The sequence below is a fragment of the Macrobrachium nipponense genome, chromosome 46 (assembly GCF_015104395.2).
Source record: "Macrobrachium nipponense isolate FS-2020 chromosome 46, ASM1510439v2, whole genome shotgun sequence".
NCBI lineage: Eukaryota > Metazoa > Arthropoda > Malacostraca > Decapoda > Palaemonidae > Macrobrachium > Macrobrachium nipponense.
In genome coordinates, this window is record NC_061106.1 from 21,505,353 (window position 1) to 21,530,239 (window position 24,887).

Genomic DNA, 24,887 nt, shown 5'->3' on the forward strand with positions numbered 1-24,887 from the left:
ATACAAGTGGAGTCGATATAATACACTCCGTAAGAAGTTGGAAGGGTTACAAATTATAATAAAAAAGGAATCATGATAAAATCAATAAGCAAAACGTAACCATATGCAGTAAGTGTTTATAAAATATCCAAATATATATATGTGTAAAGATTTGAACGCTTTACTTTAGTAGTCCATTCAGTATTCTAGGGATATTAACGACAAATAAGCTAAAAGTTCAAACACATATCAAAACCTACTGGCATATTGTCTGTCCCGGTGGTTTATATTCGTAGTCAATGAAAAAAAAAAAAAAAAAAATAAAAAAAAAAAAAAAAAGTCAGGAAGTCTAGAAGTGAAAATGTATATCTATGTGAATAATCCTATATGGATCTTACAGGGTAAATAGTATATATAAAATTTGTATGGAAACCCTTCTCATTAGTTTGAATAAGGAATATCTAATTTAACATAAGTAATTACATATATTTTACAATCTTGCAGATTTCCAACATGAAACTAATATTATATTGTTCAATTTTGGTGCCGTTTTTTTCAGACATTCTTCTCGTGTGGGTGGAGTATTAAAACAAAAAATACCCAATTTATACATGGCTATCATTTGAAAGTACTAAAGTCGTATTTATTACAGCAAGTAAGGTAACTCTTAAGCTGGCTGAGAGCAATCTCCTGCCAGGTGATGACGTCATCAGTCCTGAAGGTGCCTGGCGCGTTTGCCGAATCATCATTGTTCCTTTTAACCCCAATAATATACTTGCACAGGCTTCATTTGTAGTGTGTGTTGTCTAGTGCTTACAAAACAAGCCAACTGGAGAGGAATGCTTAGCTCATGAACTTCACATGTGGTTCATGGGTCATGGTGACATACATAGCTGTAACCTATTCTTATCCGTGTGATCAATGCAAGTTTAGTTAAGGAATCACAATCGTTTTAAAATTAATGAACAAAATAAGCAAATAGAATTTCTATAACATCAAAATGAATTAATTTTTTTCTGAACCTCATAGACAATTAGAGTCAATAAATCAGCTTATGACATTGGTAAACGGACACTTATAATTATCAGGTCATGGGTATGAAAAATTTACTTGCAACATTAGCCTATTACAATTCAAGTAGGTCACATTCATGGGAAAATGTCACATTTTCTTGAAAAACCCAAAGTTTATATAGAAATTAGTTACATAGTGGGTTCTTTCATAGCATCTTCTGCATAAAAATTAACCTCAGAGGATGCATGTGAGAAAATTGAATATGAACCTTTTGTTAGGGGCACATAGGATCGGATTTTATCACAGCTTAATTTCAGTAAGCGTAGAGAATTACAGAATCATGATTAATACTCTCTTTGACTCTTATGTTGCCTGGCAATCTTACAAATAGCTCCGTTTCACACTTCTTTGTCTAGTAACTTACTACCAGTAATATCGAATTTTCTTTGGGATTCGTATTGATATCTGTTAATATGGATATTTTTACGAGCGTCAGAAACCTGGATAGGTTCACTCATTGTTATAATGCCATGGATAAAAAAGTTTGTACAGCTGACTCTTGAATTCCATAAAATATCAGTGGATTCATGTGGGTTAAGTCTAGTCCTTAACAGCTTTCTCCCTCCCGTATTTGGATGTTGTCTGAATTTACTTTGCCCTTGTGACAAGTATAATTTCACTTACAGGCTGGGTAATGGAACCTGGTTACAGTACCCTGCAGTACAAGAGTTTCACATCTCATGCCCGGACAGATAGTCTACAGATTCAAAGCCCGTTCATCGACTGCAGTGAAGTAACAACCGCCTACAATGTGAAGGGAATAAGCACCATCATAAGTGAACAAACTTATTTTGTGGACTTCTTGGACCGACACCCGTATCCCGTCGTTAATTTCGTTTTTAATGCGGAATGCTCCGGCGGCTGTCGGAATCGACTACAAAAGGGACATACTCACGACAATTACGACCAAGAGGATATTCAACTCTACGTTTGCTGGCGCAGGACTCGTGCTGGGGATGATTTTATTCATCACGAACGTATTCGTATGGCATAGGATGCAGAGGACAAGTATGGGCACAAAATAGAACGTCGGAACCTGCCCAGGCAATTCCCCCTTGTTTTTAACCATTTGGAATTGGCCATTTCATTTGGCTATAGGTGGTTGTCTGGAACTGTGTAATGGACGAAAAGTTGTTCGAAATGCTAGAATATGCAGTGGGTATAGCCTCGGTCATGTATTCCATATATAATAACAGAATCGAAATATATCTGTGCGTGTACGCACTAGGGATCTATTTAAAGTGCACCTAGATTAATCACTTAGATTAGTCATTTATGTTAATCAGTTGTATTAAGTGCACATATATTGATCATAATTATATGAATCTATATATATATGTATAAATAAATCAGGTAGCCTATAATCAATCTGTTACCTTTTATCTTACCAATAACTGCAGTTAGTATAACAGTTAGTATATGGGTTAATGAATTTATTATATCAGTTAGTATATGAGTTAAAATATCAATTACTATATCAGTTAGTATATGAGTTAAAATATCAATTACTATATCAGTTAATATATCAATTAATATATATAAGTCAGAGTCTAGACATAAAACATATGATTTGAATTCTTCGGAGTTTTTCAAGGTATGTTGATTATAAGTAAACGGTTCTAGTGAAGGAACTAGGTATTTAGCTAGTTTGTAATTCGGAGCATGAATTGATGACAATATTGGTCGCATTGGGGTTCCTTCTTCGTGTGTTTTAGGTAAACCGTAAAGGATTCCAAACGATGTACCTGAACAATATAGATCTTCATAAGTGTCTTTACTTAAGTTATTTTAGAAATCTATTGATTTTGTCTTCAACTCTAAATATAAGTTTACATTCAGATTTACCAATTTTCTGAAACTTGCTTTCGTCCCTCAGAATAGACCCCATTTTATTGATATAATCTTCTTTGTTCAAGTTGACAGTGCCCTTACCCTTATCAGGTTTAGTAATTATCAAGTTTTCTAAGCTACAAACGAAAATAAAACACAATGAGCGAGCAGCCTACCTCCCGATACCAGCCAATCAGAGGCCGCCTAACAAATATCTCGTAGGCACAAGAATCACCCTTAAATGAATCTACTTTTTTTTTATAGCGGGAGATTTACCCTTAGGTGGTGCCTGGGTTCACAGCTAAGACAACGTTGGTTCTGTTAATTGCTTAATTCGCGCTTCAACCGTTTGCCTAACAGCCAGGGATAGGATAAGGAATACGACAGGAGTAGTCCACGGACCTATCAAAGGTGAGCTGAACGCTGACCGCCTTACTCACGAGATCACCCTTTTTCACTCTATATCTAATTGGTGAAACACGAATACAATTACATCTTTAAGTATACCATTCAAAAGAGTGAAGTTTCGTCAACATAATGGCGCCCAGTGTGGATGGCTACACATTCCAGAGGTTACTGGTGGGGTCCCGACTTCCCTAATTCATTGTGAAGAGGTAAACCAATTCAAATCAAAATTACGTGGCCGTTAACGTCCAAGTCTCGTGTTTGTGTGTTTAGCACGCTTCCATTATCAAGTTTATCTTTAGTATAAACCACAGGAAAATGTTAAAAACTCAGATTTATAACAAAAGAATAAAAACTTTTTTTACAAGCTACACAAATTGTTTGTTTGTTTTTCATTTGTTTGCATGGAACCAGTGGTTATTCAGCAACGGGACCAACGGCTTTACGTGACTTCCGAACCACGTCGAGAGTGAACTTCTATCACCAGAAATACATATCTCTGACCCCTCAGTCGAATGCCCGAGAATCGAACTCACGGCCTACCGACCACGCCACTGAGGCGCAAATAATCATGGTGTTCGTCAACAGTCAACCTAACATAGGCGTCAGTAGTATACATCGCCCAGTGCAACCTGTGCTGAGTATTGTCATCTTCTTGTGTTACTTCCTTTGTAATGATCCTGACTTCTATGTGAGGATTGTGACTACTCAGCTCAATAACACCTTTTTGCAAGACGCTAATACCGTCGATGACAAGAAAATTTCATATTTTTATTTAATTATCGATCATACGGGGATGAAAACGTCTGCAGTCTTCTGAAAATCCCGTAACATTCGTAAGTAGAGGCAGAAAAGAACATAAACAGAACGCTCTACCACTAAGTTTGGTATTATGTATCATATTTCCGTAGTTTTAAATACTTTACAGAAAAAAAGTTTTGCAACGTTGTTTTTGCAGTAAATAGCTTGTATTCCTATTTCATCTTTTTTGCTACCTCTTTAAACTCTGAGGTATTTTCTTTTCACTTTGGTTTTTTTTTGTGTGTGGGGGGATGGGAGGGGTCTTCATTAAACCATGACATCTTCCTGCATTCCCAAACACTTTTGTTTGGGTGCGATATCTGGCTGTTAAAACTTTACCATTTTTTGACTACAAAGGAACAGAGGAAATGAAATTATTCGTAAATTATTCAACATAGTTTATTTTATGAATAAACAGCATCTTTAAATCTTGTCAATATAAATAAAGTCAATATATATAAAGTAAAATGCTATATTCAGCTCATACAATAAGGATTTCATACAGATGACCACTCGGGCCACATGTCGTTTATCTGCACATTGATGTTCGAAGAGGCGATCAATGTATCGTCCAAATAGTACAGCAGGCAAGTGTATTCCCCAGCACTTATGTCGGAGAAGTCACTGAAGATGAGGTAGGAATGGGGAAGAAAAGATCCCCTTCCCAAACTGAAGACCCACTGGTCAGGGTTCCATGCGTCCACAGGACGTCCCTCAGGGTCCAGCCACTGAATCCAGTACTGATGAAGGTTCGTGATGTTTTCCAGTTCTGCGAAACAGTAAACAAAAGCGTCTGCCATGTAGGCAATGCTCACTTCAGTTCCGTTGACGATCACTGCTTTTCCAGCCGACCCTGGAAGACTCCCGTTTTCGTTTTCCAGGTATGACTCTGTTATCCTGGAAACCATTTCCATCAATGTTGAAGAAGACGCACCTCCAGATGCTACCTCCAAGGAAGACTCTGCAACGCTGCCGAATGTTGTCGTAGGCATTTCCTGGCGAAGAGGCGTGGCCAAGGAATGTGGAATGAGACATTGCAACAACAATGCCATTAAGAGTGTGACCTTCATGTTGCTGATTTCCAGAAGCTTATCCACAACTCAAAAAAATTCGCTTCTTTTCCCAATTGAATTTCTGTGGTTTCGAGAAGCACTTGATTGACGATGATATTTTCCTTGTAATATTGTTTCTGTCAGGTGTTCTTTCTTCTCCAAACATGGACAGCAGTTCAAAATGCATAATACGACGTATGCAAAAACACTTCTTCCTCCAATAACAAGCAATCGACGATTACAGTTTGTTTGGCGCTGATCTATTACAGTGGAAGATGAATGAGAGACTGATGCTAAAACAGAAGTCCTTCTTCCTTTTATACCATCTGAGATATTCGAATATAAACGTTTTGTCTAGTTCGTTTGAGAACGTTTATTAACGATGGGTTACGTTCTAGTCAAGTAAAAGGGAAGTCACGAACGGTACGGCATCATGGTGTTCAGATGTGTCACTTGTGTTGAACGTTTGGCGATAAAGAGGGGTTTTATCAATCGCAGCTACCGATAACGTTTGGTGATGATACTAAAGTAACGTGTTAATACCCTTAGGTAATAATACTTAATGACTTACTATGATGGATTTGATTAAAAAAAATAATGCATATACGTTTTTCTCTGTTCTGCCCTCAAGGTTTTTAGTGTTTTGGTACGGCATTTTTCATAGTAATAGAACAGCAAATGTTACGTAATATTAATTTTGTTCAGTTTTAGTCTGATCAGTAATACGGTGAATAGCAGTAATGACCTTCAAGTCATGGAAAATAAATAAGTTATAGAATTGCAAAGCTAAATAGTTTGTATATTCAATGAGTCATCGAACTGTCTAGATCATGTCATCAATATATTTTTAAGATTCTTTGTGTCAAAAACAATTCTCTCGTTTCTGTTTAGTGAATTTTTCCTACAGTATTTTGTATCCCTTCTACCTTTTTCTTCTTCAATAGCTGAAGCCTAGATGGAGAAATCCATTATTTTTGTACTAACAATAATAGAACGCACATACTCATACGGACACACTGACACAGATACACACACACACACACACACACATATATATATATATATATATATAGATATATATATATATATATATATAATATATATATATATGTGTGTGTGTGTGTGTGTGTGTGTGTCTGTGTCAGTGTGTCCGTATGGGTATGTGCGTTCTATTATTGTTAGTACAAAATAATGGATTTCTCCATCTAGGTTTCAGCTATATATTATATATATATATATATATATATATATATATATATATATATATATATATATATATGTATGTGTGTGTGTGTGTGTGTGTGTGTGTGTGTGTGTGTGTATGTGTGACTGGCAAAATTGTTATGTTACAACAGAATTCCATCTAATAAAAAGAGCCCATAGAAACGACAACATATAAAAAGTGAGTACTTTATTTCGGTGGACTGAGTCCCACCCTTAGCGAGTAGTGAATGACAGAAGAAGTTACATTGGCGAAATATTGTAGTGGGAGATTTAGCCCATAGGTGATACCTGGGTTCACCGCTAAGTCGAATGGTTCAGTTAATTGTCTTAATCCGCTTCATCGTTGCCTTAACAGCCAAGCGGATAGGAGATACGACAAGAGTAGTCCACGGACCTATCAAAAATGAGCTTAGCGCTGCCCGCCTTAGGGTAAAACCCGCCTTGAGTCCATATTACTCACGCAAATCACACTTTTTCACTCACTATTTAATTGGTGAAACACGAATATAATTACATCTTTAAGTATGCCATTCAAAAGATTGAAGTTTCGTCAACATATTGGTGCCTAGTATGGATGGCTACACATTCCAGAGGTTACCGTTGAGGTCCCGACTTCCCTAATTCATTGTCAAGAGGTAAACCATATCAAATAAAAATTACGTGGCCGTTAACGTCAAGTCTCGTGTGTGTGTGTTTAGCACGCTTCCAATATCAAGTTTATCTTTAGTATAAACCACAAGAAAATGTTAAAAACTCAGATTTATAGCAACAGAATAAAAACTGTCTTCACACGCTACACAAATTGTTTGTTTGTTTTTTATTTATTTGTATGGGGCTTTTACGTTGCATGAAACCAGTGGTTATTCAGCAACGGGAATAACGGCTTTACGTGACTTCCGAACCACGTTGAGAGTGAACTTCTATCACCAGAAATACACATCTTTGACCCCTCAGTCGAATGGCCGAGAATCGAACTCACGGCCACCGAGGTGGTACTCCAATACCATACCGACCACGCCACTGAGGCGCAAATAATCATGGTGTTCGTCAACAGTCAACCTAACATAGACGTCAGTAGTATACATCGCCCAGTGCTAACTGTTCTAAGTATTGTCATCTTCTTGTGTTACATCCTTTGTGATGATCCTGACTTCTATGTGAGGATTGTGACTACTCAGCTCAATAACACCTTTTTTCAAAGACGCTATTCACGTCGAGGACAAGAAACTTCATAATTCTATTTATATAATATATTACATTTTGTCTTCACGAGTAAAATATGTCAGTAGCTTTAGCTTTGATAATTATCAATCATACGGGGGCTGGAGAACGTCTGCAGTCTTCTGAAAATCCCGTAACATCCGCAAATAGAGGCAGAAGTACATAAACAGAATGCTTTACCACTGGTTTCCTGCCCAACAGACTTTTGGTGACCACACCCTTCCCACAAGGGTGAATCCCATTGACCATCAGCTCAGGATATCAGAGCGATAAGAGGGGATTGGCAACTCTCAAGAAAACCAGAACAGCCATCACATAAATGACAGCTCAACGAGAACTTCCAGAAGACTGCTGGGCCTTGACCCAGGCTAACATCCCAAACATCTCTTGAGAATGGGCCACAGAAGGGCCTGTAAGTACTCGAGTGTGGAGTAAAACTAAATGTAAATACTTAGACGTAAACAAGTTACAAAGTGATTTGGTGGGTTTCTTTTTCAATCTTCAGAAGAAAACTGAAAGAAGTTTTTGATTGGTTTACTGACTTTATTGTTATGTATCATATTTCCGTAGTGTTAAATACTTTACAGAGAAAAAGTTTTGCAACGTTGTTTTTGTAGTAAATAGCTTTTATTCATATCTCAATTTTTTTATTTATTCTTTTGCTACCTCGTTAAACTCTGAAGTATTTTCTTTACATTTTTGGGGGATTTTTTTTAGGGGGTTCATTAATTATAACATCATCCTCGCATTTTTTTGCTAAGATTTCAGCCGTTTCTTTATACTTGTCTTGGTTGCGATATCTGGCTGTTAAAACTTTACCATTTTTTAACTACAAAGGAGCAGAAGAAAAAAATAATTCGTAAATTATTCAACAAAGTTTATTTTATAAACAAATAGCATCTTTAAATCTTGTCAATATAAATAAAGTCAATATAAATAAAGAAAAATGCTCTATTCAGCTTATACAATAAGGATTTCATACAGAGGACCACTCGGGTCTCATGTCGTTTATCTGTACATTGATGTTCGAAGAGGCGATCAATGTATCGTCCAAATAGTACAGCAGGCAAGTGTATTCCCCAGCACTCATGTCGGAGAAGTCACTAAAGACGAGGTAGGAATGAGGAAGAAAAGACCCCCTTCCCAAACTGAAGACCCACTGGTCAGGGTTCCATGCGTCCACAGGACGTCCCTCAGGGTCCAGCCACTGAATCCAGTACTGATGAAGGTTCGTGATGTTTTCCAGTTCTGCGAAACAGTAAACAAAAGCGTCTGCCATGTAGGCAATGCTCACTTCAGTTCCGTTGACGATCGCTGCTTTTCCAGCCGACCCTGGAAGACTCCCGTTTTCGTTTTCCAGGTGTGACTCTGTTATCCTGGAAACCATCTGCATCTCTGTTGAAGAAGAAACACCTCCAGAAGCTACCTCCAAGGAAGACTCTGCAACGCTGCCGAATGTTGTCGTAGGCATTTCCTGGCGAAGAGGCGTGGCCAAGGAATGTGGAATGAGACATTGCAACAGCAATGCCATTAAGAGTGTGACCTTCATGTTGCTGATTTCGAGAAGCTTATCCACAACTCAGAAAAATTCGCTTCTTTTCCCAGTTGAATTTCTGTGGTTTCGAGAAGCAGCTGATTGATGATGATATTTTTCTTGTAATATTCTTTCTACCAGAAGTTCTTTCTTCTCCAAACATGGACTGCAGTTGAAAATGCATAATACGACGTATGCAAAAAACACTTCTTCCTCCAATAACAAGCAATCGACAATTAGTTTGTTTGGCGCTGATCTATTACTATGGAAGATGAATGAGAGACTGATGCTAAAACCGAAGTCGTTCTTTCTTTTATACCATGTAAGATATTCGAATAAAGAACGTTTTGTCTAGTTCGTTTGAGAACGTTTATTAACGAAGGGTTACGTTCTAGTCAAGTAAAAGAGAAGTCTCAAACGAAACGGCAGCATGTCATTCATAATCTCACTTGTGTTGACCGCGTCCGGCGATAAAGCGGACTTCTATCAATCGCTTCTACTGATAATTTCATAGATACTAAAGTAAAGTGTTAATTTCTCTAGTAATAATACTTAATGAAATACTATGATGGATTTGATTAAAAATATAATGAATACACGTTTTTCTTTGTTTTGCCCTCACGGTTTTTAGTTTTTTCGTATGACTTTTTCTAAAGTAATAGAATAATAAAGGTTTTGCCTTAACCAAAGATTAGTGTAAGTCATTTTAATGGTACACCGATTAGTAGCCATAGTAACCTTCACGTTAGGAAAAATGAAAGCAGCTAAAGAATTCCAAAGCTAGGCTGTAGATGAATAAAAGTCATTGGACTATTCCATATCTCTTTATTAATATAACTTTACTCCATTTGTGTTCTTTTATGTTTCAGAAAAAGCTGTCTTTCTATTGAATAGGTTTTTGTTTTCTACAGCATTTTCTATCCCTTGTCCGTTACGTTTCTTCATTGCCTGGACAGACAATTGTAATAGAATTACTATGCTAACGATAGTAAAACACACATAACTTTGTACTGCTATGTTATCATACACACAGATGAAAATAACATTGGAAGAAATCATACACAGACACACAGACACACACAACACACACACATATATATATGTATATATATATATATATATATATATATATATATATATATATATTATATATATATATATATAATATATATATATTCCTACGTTTATTGATCTCTTTCGTCTACCCAGCATTCAAGTAATTATTTTGATTTGTAAAACGGCAGCCATATTCCTCCAAATATCAGCTGATTTTTAGGCGGGAACCCAAAACACACCAGCCAGAGATAGGGAGTTCCTAAGTTGGGGGAAAATAGACTCTTGTCAGCTTTAGGGACGTATCTCAAAGGGAAGGATGTAGGCAGACTGGTACTTCTTAGGCCTATATCTTAAGCTCTTCTTCCTGTGAACCCTCTGCTGGCTGTATGCTCTGTTTCCAGGATAGCCCTGCTTGTGGGGGGTTAAGCCGACCCCAACACCCAGGCAAGACACCTGCGATCTTTCCCAGTCGACTCCAGTTGTGACCTCGGATGGATGTCCGCCACGAGCCTTCCACACTTAAGCCTAATGGCGCTACTGGCGCGCCAAGAGACCCAGACCTGAGACAAAGCCGACACCACATTTTCTACAAAGGTCCACACTGAACATGGCGTCCAGGTACGTCTTGTGAAGCAGCATATTGCCAGTTCCTTACATCCTATTGTCTATTTGCTCCCCATTTTCCCAATTCAAACTTCTAAATAAAAAAGAACTCATCCCTTTGTTTCCTCTCACTGCCTCATGGCCGCATGCTTCCCCTTGTGTGATCGTCCCAGACAAATGAAGTCTTCAGTATACCTCAGTGAAACATTAGAGTTCCTTTGCCCCAGTGTTAGAGAACTGAATAATCGTAACTTGTGCAAGAAGTTCTTTTTCTTTTTATCTTGTCTAATCTGGGATCTTTTTCCAGATCCCCTGAGTCACGTGTCAAGTCTGTCCGCCCGCAAGTGTTGCATTACTGCAAGATATCGAAACCCAGCTTTCATTATGTGAATCACATTTTAGCCAGCCATCCATTTGTGAGAGACATATGGGTCCCAACGTGTGGACACGCTGCATTTACTTTTCTCCAGGCCAGTAACGGCCTCTTGTAAATAAATAGCTGTAAAGTAATTAGCTGAGTTTCTGGCGACCTTTCCCTCTAAAGTAAATTATCACTATAAATCCTTTTACGGTAAGTTCAATTAATTCACTTTGTTTTCCCTCACCTATTTCTGTTTACGTATCGGAGACTCTTTCAAGGCTGGGCTCATACGTAACAATGACGACTGCTTGCCAGCATCGAATCTGGGCTTGCTTAAAAAAAGCTTGTAAATCGCGTTATCCCTTGTAAAACGAAATGTAAATGTTTTTAAAAAAGCGCAAATCAAAGCACACTTGCAGCGGAAGACACACACTGGCTCACGGTAAGGTATACCATTCATATAATATGATTATTTATAACCAATGTTAGCTTAAGGTACGTCTAATTATTTTTATTACGAAGTGTTTAAAAGAGTGTTAAGTGAGAAATATTATTATATTGTAACGGCCAGAGCGCCGAGCGAATTCTGTTATTTTGTAAATCGCATTGTCTTCGTCAGGCGAAGACAATGCCACGAGCCTTCCACACTTAAGCCTAACGGCGCTACTGGCGCACCAAGAGACCCAGACCTGAGACAAAGCCGACGCCACATTTTCTACAAAGGTCCACACTGAACATGGCATCCAGGTACGTCTTGTGAAGCAGCATATTGCCAGTTCCTTACATACTATTGTCTATTTGCTCTCCATTTTCCCAATTCAAACTTCTAAATCAAAAAGAACTCATCCCTTTGTTTCCTCTCACTGCCTCATGGCCGCATGCTTCCCCTTTTGTGATTGTCCCAGGCAAATGAAGTCTTCAGTGCATACCTCAGTGAACCATTAGAGTTCCTTTGCCCTAGTGTTAGAGAACTGAATAATCGTAACTTGTGCAAGAAGTCCTAATTCTTTTTATCTTGTCTAATTTGGGATCTTTTTCCAGATCCCCTGAGTCACGTGTCAAGCCTGTCCGCCCGGAAGTGTTGCATTACCGCAAGATATCGAAACCCAGCTTTCATTATGTGAATCACATTTTAGCCAGCCATCCATTTGTGAGAGACATATGGGTCCCAACGTGTGGACACGCTGCATTTACTTTTCTCCAGGCCATTAACGGCCTCTTGTAAATAAATAGCTGTAAAGTAATTAGCTGAGTTTCTGGCGACCTTTCCCTCTAAAGTAAATTATCACTATAAATCCTTTTACGGTAAGTTCAAGTAATTCACTTTGTTTTCCCTCAACTATTTCTGTTTACGTATCAGAGCCTCTTTCAAGGCCGGGCTCATACGTAAACATATATATATATATATATTATATATATATATATATATATATATATATATATATATATATATATATATATATATATATATATATGGAATCAGGAGTAACTGACAATATAATTAAGACACCATTGTGAATGCAATTTGTATCTTTTCTTTCTGAATGAGCGGATGTGGTAGGCAGTGACATTTTTAGAATGTAGAGATCATCAGTTTACCTTCTCCATGAAAACAGTGGTCCTAAGTGAAAAGACAGCTTAGCTTTGGAAATGCTGGCGCATCTTCCTCAGATGGCGCGATGTTGAAGTTGCTACTTAAGCAGAACAGACCATGTACTGTTTCTATGCACAGGCGGATGCAGATTTGCTTTAAGAATCTGGTTTGAGGCTGATTCTTAGGCGTGAACATTGATCTGTATAATGACATTATGAACTTGTGATGAAGTTAGTGACGATACTTATTGGGAGTGTCTTGGGGTGTTAATTCGTGCTTGCGTTCATGCGAGCTCTTTCCCTACATAATGAGAGAGTAAGTTAGCCAAATTGGGAGAATGCTACAGAATCGGCGAAGGGTCAAGGAGCAATAGAATTTTTGGTGAAGTGTGTGAAATCTGTGTTGAATGGGTAATCATACTTATTCTTTGGCCAAAGGTGTGGCTTGACTGTATTTTGAATATTTGTTTCAAAGATGTTCTATTTTATTTTGACCTTTTTATTTTGCTTTTTAATCTTTTGATTATCGATGTGTTCTCCTGTCTTCTTTTAGGCGGTTCTGAGACAAAGGGGGAATTGATATGGTGACTTATTTAGAAATGGGAACTTAACTGATGTTTGGTGGTGTTACTAGACTACTGTGACTATGCCTAGTTTTATGACTAAACTAATGTTAGTTATTTGCTTAATTCCCCAGGGTTATCTGAGTTATTTGGATTTTGAATTCAACCTTTCATTTAATCATTTTGTTAAGAACCTGATTTATTAGTTAATGCTTTGCTTTTAAATAAATGTATTTTTGTAGTTCACAAGTCTGATTTAATTGCCTTAGGTAATAGAAAGAGAGAGAGAGAAAAAAAACGGATGTCACCCAGTGCCTGCTGCACGCTCATTGCTACCAACATATTATGTACCAAAACCTTTTAAGATTACCGAGGTTGGACCCTCGGTAATAGATGTGGTGGCAAGCGGTGTAGGGACCATTATTACGCCTTTTGTGAAATCAATGGCAACTTAAAAAGACTGTTTTGAGAGAGACTGGTTGTGAAAATGTGCTAGGATTTCAATTACTAGGTGACAGTTGATAGAAATTAGTGAGCCGTTGATCTGGTACTGAGTAGAGAAATTCAATTAGGGTCAGCATTTTCGTCTGCTGTGAGACGCCTTCAAGCGATGTATCACTCAGTTGGATCTTGCAAGTGCGTGTGTTTGCCAAAGTGTTTTCTTGTTCGAGTATTGGATCGTCATTACACACCCAAGTATGTGTGTATTAGCGTGTTTTTACATATGCGCAAGTGTTGGCAATATGGTGTTCTTTCATTGACGGCGTGAGTGTTACATTTTTTTATGCCCTTGTGTTTTTTTTCTTCTTTCTAACTATGTGTTTGATTCATTTTTGGAGTTAAAGAGACAGTTCAGATCACCATATTTTTTCCCATAGAAGCAGAATGTGATGAGTTTTTTTTATCTTATTACGTATTTATTTAAAGGCAACTCATTTTTTTCCTTTTTTTAGTACATAAGCATGCATATAAGGTTTCATACATGCGGCTCAGTTCTTGAGGTGCTTAGATTGCATTTTTTTGGCCCTTGGAGACAGCGCTCTCTCATGCATGCGCACTCAGCGCATTTTTTTGCTGAGCAACCAATTAAGTATGATCCATGGGGTAGTTTCTGAGGGAGGGTGAATTTTATTTTCTTTGTGCCGGGGTTGAGGGGGTGAGTCTTTTTCTTTTTTTTGTTTTCTTTTGTCTCCTCCGTTTGGCCTTGAAAACAAAGTTCAGTGCCATGTCCTTGAAATGAGGAAATCGGCTATTAGTCACAGAGATGTGATGTTGTATGCCTGTAAGGTTTCTTTTAGATGTTGTATTTTTATATTCGCCAGTGGTTATTTTTGGCGATATATAATTGTGGAATTGTGGTTTTCTGTGGTTTATCCCGAATAGGGTGTAATGTGGTTTTATATAATTAAGGACAATTTTTTGGGGGCACCTTTGGTGATATCCTGGAGATAATTTTGTGAAATGTGGTTATATAGTGTTAGTATACAATATTTGGAGAATAATGGTTTCTGAGGTTGCAAGTCTGACTAGACAAATCAGTAGTGCAGTTCGAGCACATGAGGTGTTCACAGGTGGATTTTTGCTGATAATGCTTTGATGAGTCCAGTTGCTGATTTTTTTCCTTTGGAGTTGATTACTCGGAGATTTGCACTGTTTCCGAAGATGTTGATTTTGGCATTCCACGGAGATGTACTATGTAAGGGGACTGTTTCCGGTCGTTTCTGGTCGATGAGATTGTTGCGGTAGCAAATTCCGTAACAATACATACTGCATTTTTGGGGAAAACGTTGGATATATATATATATGTTTTTCCTCTCTCGGGTATGTTTTGTAATGGGGAAAGTTCACTTATTATTGTTGCTATTATTTTTTTTCATTTTTTTTCTTTTCCTACGAGAGATGTCGTAATTGGGGCTAAGCTTTACATAACATTTCTATTTTAGATTGGAGATATAATTTATCGTGGTATGTGAGTTAGATAGAAGGGGTGTTTGGCATTATATTTCATGAAGGTTAATTATATAAACAGTAAAAGAGTTCTTACTGATTTTGTGGGTTAATGAAATATCAGAGCTTGAGAGAACATTTTTAGCGATAATTTGGGGCTGGTTTTGTTAGGTTTTCTTTTGTTTTTTTTCGGGCCCATTTTCTTTTTTATGCATGTGAGTAATGGTGGGTTTAAAATATAAGGACAGTAGTCTGTAGAGTTTTTGTAATTTCTCATTTTGCTAGTTTGGGGTGGTTTGTGCAAATTTGTGTATGGGGTTGGTGAGTCTTTTTTTTTAATATTATTGGGGAATTTAATATTTTCTTAACGGGGTTATAACAGTGATTTATGATTTCGCGATCTTATGAAGTTACTTCACAAATTTTAGTTAGAAATTAGTTCAGTGGTTATATTAGTGGTGTTAATTGGAAAACGTTCAGTTAGTATTTCCTAGAATTTGAGGTCATTATTTGACAGATTTGTGTCTAGGGTTAATTCTTCTTTAATTGACCAGTGACATGACTGACATACTGAAACACCATAAACATCGTTCCCCTACGCCAGCAAGTCGTCCTTCAGCTACTACAGAGATGTGTATGTTGCCGACATGCGAAAGAATCTACAAGTCTACGAGGTTTTACAGCGCTTTTGGACTATGGAAGTCGTCAGTTGTCTTCCACTGGGAGACGTTTTGCCTTTCTACAGCTTGTTTCACGAGTCTGTGCAGCTGCAGACCATACATACACACACGGGAGCGTCGAAAATTCAAGATGAGAAAATGTCTCTACAGTCAACTGTTATTATAGCCCGGATACAGGCTATTCAAATTTATTTTATATGATAGACATTGTACTGCCAAAGACGTGCAGTTATTTTTATATTCTTTTTGAGCCGGCCAATGTGTTTTTTATATATATAAGCTGTTATGTATGAGCTATGGCTAGGCAGGTGCATTTGCAATAAAGAGTAATTGACAATATAATTAAGACACCATTGTGAATGCGATTTGTATCTTTTCTTTCTGAATGAGCGGATGTGATAGGCAGTGACATTTTTAGAATGTAGAGATCATCAGTTTAGCTTCTCCATGGAAAGAGTGGTCCTAAGTGACAAGACAGCTTAGCTTTGGAAATGCTGGCGCATCTTCCTCGGGTGGCGCGATGTCAAAGTCGCTGCCTAAGCAGAACAGACCACGTCCTGTTTCTATGCACGGGCGGATGCAGATATGCTTTAAGAATCTGGTTTGAGGCTGTTTCTTGGGCATTGGAACAATGATCTGTATAATGACGTCATGAATTTGTGACGAAGTTAGTGATGACACTTATTGGGAGTGTCTTGGGGTGTTAATTCGTGCTTGCGTTCGTGCGAGCTATTTCCCTACATAATGAGAGAGTAAGTTAGCCAAAATGGGAGAATGCTACAGAATCGGCGAAGGGCCAAGATGGCTCCTTCAATAGTATTTTTGGTGAAGTGTGTGAAATCTGTGTTGAATGGGTAAGCATACTTATTCTTTGGCCATAGGTGTGGCTTGACTGTATTTTGAATATTTGTTTCAAAGATGTTCTATTTTATTTTGACCTTTTTATTTTGCTTTTTAATCTTTTGCTTATCGGTGTGTTCTCCTGTCTTCTTTTAGGCGGTTCTGAGACAAAGGGGAACTGATATGGTGACTTATTTAGAAATGGGAACTTAACTGATGTTTGGTGGTGTTGTATTTTTGTAGTTCAAGAGTCTGATTTAATTGCCTTAGGTAATAGAAAGAGAGAAAGAGAGAGAGAGAAAACGGATGCCACCCAGTGACTGCTGCATGCTCATCGCTACCAACATATATTGTACCAAAACCTTTTAAGATTACCGAGGTTGGAACATCGGTAATCTTAAAAGTTTTTCTATCCCTTATCCGTTTTCTATCCCTTATCCGTTACGTTTCTTCATTGCCTGGACAGACAATTGTAATAGAATTACTGTGCTAACAATAGTAAAACGCACATAGCATTGTACTGTTATAATACACACTAGATGAAAATAACATTGGAAGAAATCATACACACACACACATACATATATATATATATATATATATATATATATATATATATATATATATATATATATATATAATATATATCAATCATTAGTATCTAACTTGCCCTTGCCATTCTGAAAGCGAAAAGTATAGAAAGAGATAACAGGAAATGAAGGCTTGAAAATAAACTGGTATAAATGTGTTGGTAATTCATCATTTCACAGTCATTCCCAATGCCTAAGTCCCATTACAATTATACAAGTATTCTAAGTGAAGATTCTTATCCAAAGAGGACCTTATCTAAAAAAAAAAAAACGAATAATACAAAAGGAAACAAATAAATAAACAAATCAAACGGTGATTTGATCTCGATGACTTGGAAGTCCCGTTTGTCATCAGTAGCTGCAAACATGATAAGAGAGTTTCTCTTGCTGTTTATCTCAAGCATGACGTCATCGATGAACATTATCATGATCTGTTCGAAGTTGTAATGTAACACGATTCTATCATAGCTATAGGTGGAGATAAGAGACTTGAGTAGCCGAGAAAGATAACAGAGGATTATTCTAGGTATGCGGGATAATACGAAAATCGCAGCGCTATGATTTTCATTAAATTATCCTGGATCCGAAGTGTATGACCTATGAAACGTCCTCATCTCCTTTATTTTTACTAAGCAATAATTCAAAACGGCAAAATGTTGTGCGTGTCCTTTCTTTTTCCTAAATGGTGATGCTCGCGGCTGGGGATTCTTTTTGAGTTATTACCCTGCGAATTTCTCTTTTACAAAACCGTTGTCCTAAACCTGACAATATAGGGTTACTTCAGAGGAGATTCGATTAGGGTACAGATGCAATTCTCACCCGTGCAACTGACTACCATGACACTGTTTCTTCATCTTTTCATTCCCCATTGATACAAAAATTTGACAGTCTAGCGCCTGTTACCTTTCATAAATTAACAATAAGTTAACAAGTTTACAAATATAATCTCTGAACTTCAGTAGCTAGCAATTACAAGTCATCCATATACAAGTATGCGTGCATTTAGGAAAGGCAAAACGAAGTGTTTGCAGACTTCATGAACTCACGACCTTCGTACATTTGGAAGAAACACGACTTGTGGTGATTTTAGCTTCGGGTAAAATGGACTGAGGTGCCACAATGTAGCACCGCCTAGTGCCAGTGGCCTTTAAGAAACTGTCCCTTAAGGTGTTCTGGAATGTGATCACTGCAAATTGATCACTACAAAGTGCTCTTAATACTCTTAGTTCTACGTCAGTATAGTTCCTATTCATTCCCGGAATATTTTATAGCACCCTTATCATTTGGGTGTTCCTTTTGGAGGAACGTTTTGTCCAGCAAATATAGTAATTCGCGGTATCTAGCTAAAAATGGACATCCTATGAAAAGTCCTCTGTATACTGAATATGAAAGATACTTTTGGGCCTTATAACTCCTGTGAGTTTAAAACAATTGAACGGTAAACAGTGACCGGGAATTCAAGTTATTTGCAGAGAAAAAACCATATCAGTAGTGGAGACTGTATTCTACTTGAAACCTTGTTTTCATGAATTTCTTTTTATAACTAAAAAGTGGGATTTGGACAATGTAAAACTTGAAAGCTTAAAAATATTTCTCCTTGGGTTTCTTGATAAATATTAAAACTTTCCTTTTTCTTATTACATCATGTCCCGTCAAGGAAAATAAAACTTAAGTAACGTGAAAACAGCCGTTTATTTTTCCTCCGATAATTTCTTCAACGCTCTTGGAAAATTAAGGAAACAGAGAACGAGGCATCAAAAAATAATTTCACAAAGACGTACACAGTGTACACAAAAAGCGCCATCATAAATGAAAGTCTGATATAAGATAAGATAGCCATCTTTCTTGCCGAGGTAATTTACAGACATCAGTGGGAGTAACCGAACTCACCTCTGCAATAAACTACAATGGCAACAGTTGAACATGTCATGTCGGTTACTTTCAAGCAGCAGTTGAACATGTCGTGAGTGTCAGTTTAAAGCAACAGTTGAACATGTCACGTTTATCAGTTTCAAGCAACAGTTGAACATGTCAATTCTGTCAGATTCAAGCAACAGTTGAACATGTCAAATCTATTAAGTTTCAAGCAACAGTTGAACATGTCAAATCTATCAGCTTCAAGCAACAGTTGAACATGTCAAATCTATCAGCTTCAAGCAACAGTTGAACTAGTCAAATCTATCAGCTTCAAGCAACAGTTGAACATGTCAAATCTATCAGTTTCAAGCAACAGTTGAACATGTCAAATCTATCAGCTTCAAGCAACAGTTGAACATGTCAAATCTATTAAGTTTCAAGCAACAGTTGAACATGTCAAATCTATCAGCTTCAAGCAACAGTTGAACATGTCAAATCTATCAGTTTCAAACAACAGTTGAACATGTCAAATCTATTAAGTTTCAAACAACAGTTGAACATGTCAAATCTATCAGTTTCAAACAACAGTTGAACATGTCAAATCTATTAAGTTTCAAGCAACAGTTGAACATGTCAAATTTATCAGCTTCAAGCAACAGTTGAACATGTCATGTTTATCATTTTCAATTCCCAAAGTTGTTGGTCTGTGTAGAGGAATTCAAGTGTTGTACTTTATTTGTAGCCATAAAAACAACCTATAATTTGATTATGTCATTTATGAAAATAAAATGAAATTAATATCTTTTCACAGAAGATTAGGTTGTCCAGAAGATTAGGTGATAACAGGAATGCGTGATGAAGAACACTATGGTTCACGCGAGTTCGTGGGCCTTATGCTACTCCTAATTAAGACAGGTAACATTAGTAGAGAGTGATGTCTTACCTATAAGAAAAAAAATCCCAACTACTATAAAGAATTAGTGCAATGATAACTAAGTGAACTCCAATCCGAAGACTAATTTCATTATTGTCTTCTCTAATTTTCAGTCTTTGAAAAATTCAGTCTTTATGTTTTTTTTGTTTTTTTTAAGTCGAATATCGATGAATGCAGAATTATTTCCTTTATCGTTCATCAACTTTGCATTCCTAATAACTTAAATCCTGACGGTAAAAATACCTTTACCAAAAGAGTTTGATACATTAGCCTTTCTTCAGCCACGATAATTTAGAAACTTGTCTTTTAAACCCTATATATAACTTTACAAATATAATTACAATCGGAGTTTGTTGAAGTACATTACTATTACTTAACCGTAATCTGTATTCTTAACTCTATTTTGTATTTCACTGATATGTCGATACTTTAACTAACGCCTAGTTCTTTAAATAGCTTTTCCATTTCTTTGTTCTTTTTGTTCCGTCCTCCCATCCCTTCATTTATTCTTTCCGCCTTCTCGTTCTTCCTGTTTTTCTTCTCATTTGTATCTAGCCTCTTGTCGAGTAGTTTATGCTTATTTTTATTTTTATTTTTCTCCTTTTTCTTATTCTTCTTGTTCCGTTTTTTATTTCTCTTGTTCTTCTTGCGGTTCTTTTTATTACCCTTCCTTTTCTTCCCACGTTTCCTCTCTTTCAATTTCTTTTTCATTTTCCTCTTCATTTTCTTCCTCATCGCTTTCCTTATCTTTTTCCTTCTCTTTCTCCTTTCTCTTTTCGAAAGTTTACCTTTACCTCCGTTTTTCTTTCTCCTCTTTGATTTCTTAGTTGTCCCGTCAGTTATTTCATCTTTTCTCTCGGGTACCTCCGGTTTCTTCTCCCTTCTCTTCAACTTGCCCAATTTCTTAATGGCTACGTTTAAATCGTTCTCATTATTTCCTACCTTCTTTCTTATATTCGTAACCGTGTCTATGTTTTTCTTCTTTTTTTGCTTCGCTTTACCACCCACGTTCTTCTTCCTCTTCCCCTTCTTACGTCTCCGTTTAGATTTACGTCGTTTCCCCTTATTCCTCCTCCGCCTCTTGCCGCTCTTTTTGCTTTGCTTCCACGCGCTCTTGTTCTTGAAGATCTTCATGTTCTTCTTCCCTTTCTTCTTCGCCGTCCGCTTGACCTTGGATCCCCAAATCCTTCTCGCGCGCCCGAGAAGTCTACGCAGCCTTCTCTTCTCTTGCTTGTCTTTGAAGTAGGGATACAGGTCCTTCAGGCGAAGCTTCACGGGAATTTTTCTGATGTCGATGTTGTGGGTCATCAGGAACTTTTGGAGCTTCCCCGACATCATGATCAGCCTCGCCACTAACGGGTTGTTTTTCCTTTTATTCTTCCCACCTTTCCTTCCTTTCTTTCTTCTCCTCCTCCTCCTCTTCTTGTTCTTGTTCTTCTTCCGTCTTTTGTTGTTCTTCCCTCTCCCTTTTTTCTTTTTTCTCATTCTTCTTTTTTTCTTTGACTTTGCCTTGTTTTTTTTCTTTCCTCCTGGTTTCTTACCAGTACTCAATTTGATATTCTTATCAGAGCTCTGCTTCGAACTTTCTTTCAAACTCAAGTCGATTTTGTTACCTGAGACCTGAAGAAGCTTACCTTTCCCTGTGTTGTTATCAGCGAGAGGAGATAAGCCAGCCTCTCCCTTCCCGTTGCTCATCGTCATAACACCCAAGCGGATCTTCCTTCATCTCCTTCGAGTTGACACCTCTCTTCATTCTCAGTGGCAACGGACGCTCATTAATTTCAAAAGAGGTCACCCCTTTGATTGCGTTCTCTGTTTCACTGACACCATTCACTCCTGGAATATCGTTGGCTGCCATCATTCCAGTCACGATAGTATCTCCCTTGACCTTCCAATCAGTCTCATCCAGGCCTCGAGAGAAGGTGTTCCAGAGATGCGTCCAGTTCCCCGCTGTCACCTCTGGTAAGATCTGTGATTGTCTGTCGTTTTCCCCCTCAGCGTAATCGAGCAAAGCCTCGTCCTCACCGAGGTCTTCGTAGTCTCTTTCGACTGGCCTCATCTGCAGCGCCTCCGTCGCGTACTCATCGTCGTAATAATAATCGCTATAGTAATCATCTGTGTAATATTCGTCACCAGAATATTCGTCGTCGTAGTAGTAGTTATAGTACTCAGAATCGTCGCCACTTCCAGAGGATGTATAGTCGTAGTATTCATCGCCGCTTCCATCTAAGTTTTGAGTATACAAACTAGTACCACTTCCGCTATCTTCATAGTAATAGTAGTACTCCCCCGACCCCGCTCCGCCAGTAGTAGTTTGTCCATTATTACTACTACTATCAGTAGCAGCACCATCCACGAGGGCCGCTGGGTCGTCGTAATAGTAGTAATAGTACTCGCCAGTACTATTTGCGCTCCCTGAGTTCGAGCCAGTGCTGGCCGACGGACAGACCTCGCGGAAATAGAAGTATTGCCCCTCCTGAACGAAACAGCCGCCCGTTATCGCCGAAGGAACCTGTGATTGTGGGATGAGGGTCTCCCAGTTGACAGGGACGTTCGTGAGTCCGGAAGCTAATTCGAGGGTAAAGAAGCCGCCTCCCAGTTTCGGATTGCAGTCTTTCTGTTGCACTGTCGATAGTTTGCTCACGCCCAAACTCTGCAAGATGAGTGAAGACCCTTTACAATTACAATATCAAACAGGGAGTAATATGGAAGCAATAATGCTAAAAGCAAAACTCATTTTTAATTACTATTAGGAAGTAAATAAAAACCCATTCCTATGCCAGTGAAACTCCTCTGTATAATAATAATAATAATAATCCACATTCATTTTTATATTCAAGTAACCTCGCAATAATAATAATAATAATATAATAATAATAATAATAATAATAATAATAATAATAATAATAATAATAATAATAATAATAATAATAATAATAATAATAATAATAATAATAATAATAATAATAATAATGATAATAATAATAATAATAATAAGGCAAAGTAACGAGAACTGAAGGGATAAAGCTACCAGATGGGAGCAACATCAAACACATAGATGGGACAGGATACAAATACCTGGGAATAATGGAAGGAGGGGAAATAAAACACAAGAGATGAAGGACACGATCAGGAAAGATTATATGCAAAGACTCAAGGCGATACTCAAGTCAAACTCAACGCCGGAAATATGATAAAAGCATAAACACATGGGCAGTGCCAGTAATCAGATACAGCGCAGGAATAGTGGAATGGACGAAGGCAGAACTCCGCAGCATAGATCAGAAAACCAGGAAACATATGACAATACACAAAGCACTACACCCAAGAGCAAATACGGACAGACTATACATAACACGAAAGGAAGGAGGGAGAGGACTACTAAGTATAGAGGACTGCGTCAACATCGAGAACAGAGCACTGGGGCAATATCTGAAAACCAGTGAAGACGAGTGGCTAAAGAGTGCATGGGAAGAAGGACTATTACAAGTAGACGAAGACCCAGAAATATACAGAGACAGGAGAATGACAGACAGAACAGAGGACTGGCACAACAAACCAATGCACGGACAATACATGAGACAGACTAAAGAATTAGCCAGCGATGACACATGGCAATGGCTACAGAGGGGAGAGCTCAAGAAGGAAACTGAAGGAATGATAACAGCGGCACAAGATTAGACCCTAAGAACCAGATATGTTCAAAGAACGATAGACGGAAATAACATCTTTCCCATATGTAGGAAGTGCAATACGAAAAATGAAACCATAAACCACATAGCAAGCGAATGCCCGGCACTTGCACAGAACCAGTATAAAAAGAGGCATGATTCAGTGGCAAAAGCCCTCCACTGGAGCCTGTGCAAGAAACATCAGCTACCTTGCAGTAATAAGTGGTACGAGCACCAACCTGAGGGAGTGATAGAAAAAACGATCAGGCAAAGATCCTCTGGGACTATGGTATCAGAACGGATAGGGTGATACGTGCAAAATAGACCAGACGTGACATTGACTGACAAAGTCAAGAAGAAAGTATCACTCATTGATGTCGCAATACCATGGGACACCAGAGTTGAAGAAAGAGAGAGGGAAAAATGGATAAGTATCAAGATCTGAAAATAGAAATAAGAAGGATATGGGATATGCCAGTGGAAATCGTACCCATAATCATAGGAGCACTAGGCACGATCCTAAGATCCCTGAAAAGGAATCTAGAAAAACTAGACGCTAAAGTAGCTCCAGGACTCATGCAGAAGATGTGATCCAAGAAACGGCGCACATAGTAAGAAAGTGATGGACTCCTAAGGAGGCAAGATGCAACCCGGAACCCCACACTATAAATACCACCCAGTCGAATTGGAGGCCTGTGATAGAGCAAAAAAAAAAAAAAATAATAATAATAATAATAAAATAATAATAATAATAATAATAATAAATAATCTAACTCTATATTAATTTCTAAATTTAAGTAAACTAAAATTTACTCATCCGTAAAATCACTGATCTTATGGACTGACTCGCCGATAAACAAAACCATAAACAAATGCATATGGTGAATGAAAAATTATCCTTTGGGTCCAATAGTAGGGATGATGAGTCAAAAGATAATACTAATTTGAAATAAGTCGTAAAAGTAAATATTGCTTTCAAATAAGGCGTTTGAATAAGTAGTAGCTACGGCCGTTAGCTGATTATCCACAGTGAAATATTCATCAGTAAAATGCTAGTGAGGTTCAATTATTC

The 24,887-nt window shown here is 37.7% G+C and overlaps 2 protein-coding genes across 2 annotated transcripts in view; both read right to left on the reverse strand.

Moving 5' to 3' along the window:
• Window positions 1-20,573: 20,573 nt before the first annotated feature.
• On the reverse strand, window positions 20,574-21,479 carry LOC135214668 (uncharacterized). Its single transcript, XM_064249005.1, has one exon. It carries the CDS (start codon window positions 21,477-21,479, stop codon window positions 20,574-20,576), a length of 906 nt encoding a protein of 301 aa, XP_064105075.1.
• Window positions 21,480-21,795: 316 nt separating this feature from the next.
• Window positions 21,796-24,887, reverse strand: part of LOC135214797 (uncharacterized) — a 7,550-nt gene continuing 4,458 nt past the window's right edge. Inside the window, exon 4 of the mRNA XM_064249158.1 lies at window positions 21,796-22,797. Coding sequence (XP_064105228.1) covers window positions 21,796-22,797 — 1,002 coding nt within the window. The remainder of the gene's footprint in view (window positions 22,798-24,887) is intronic.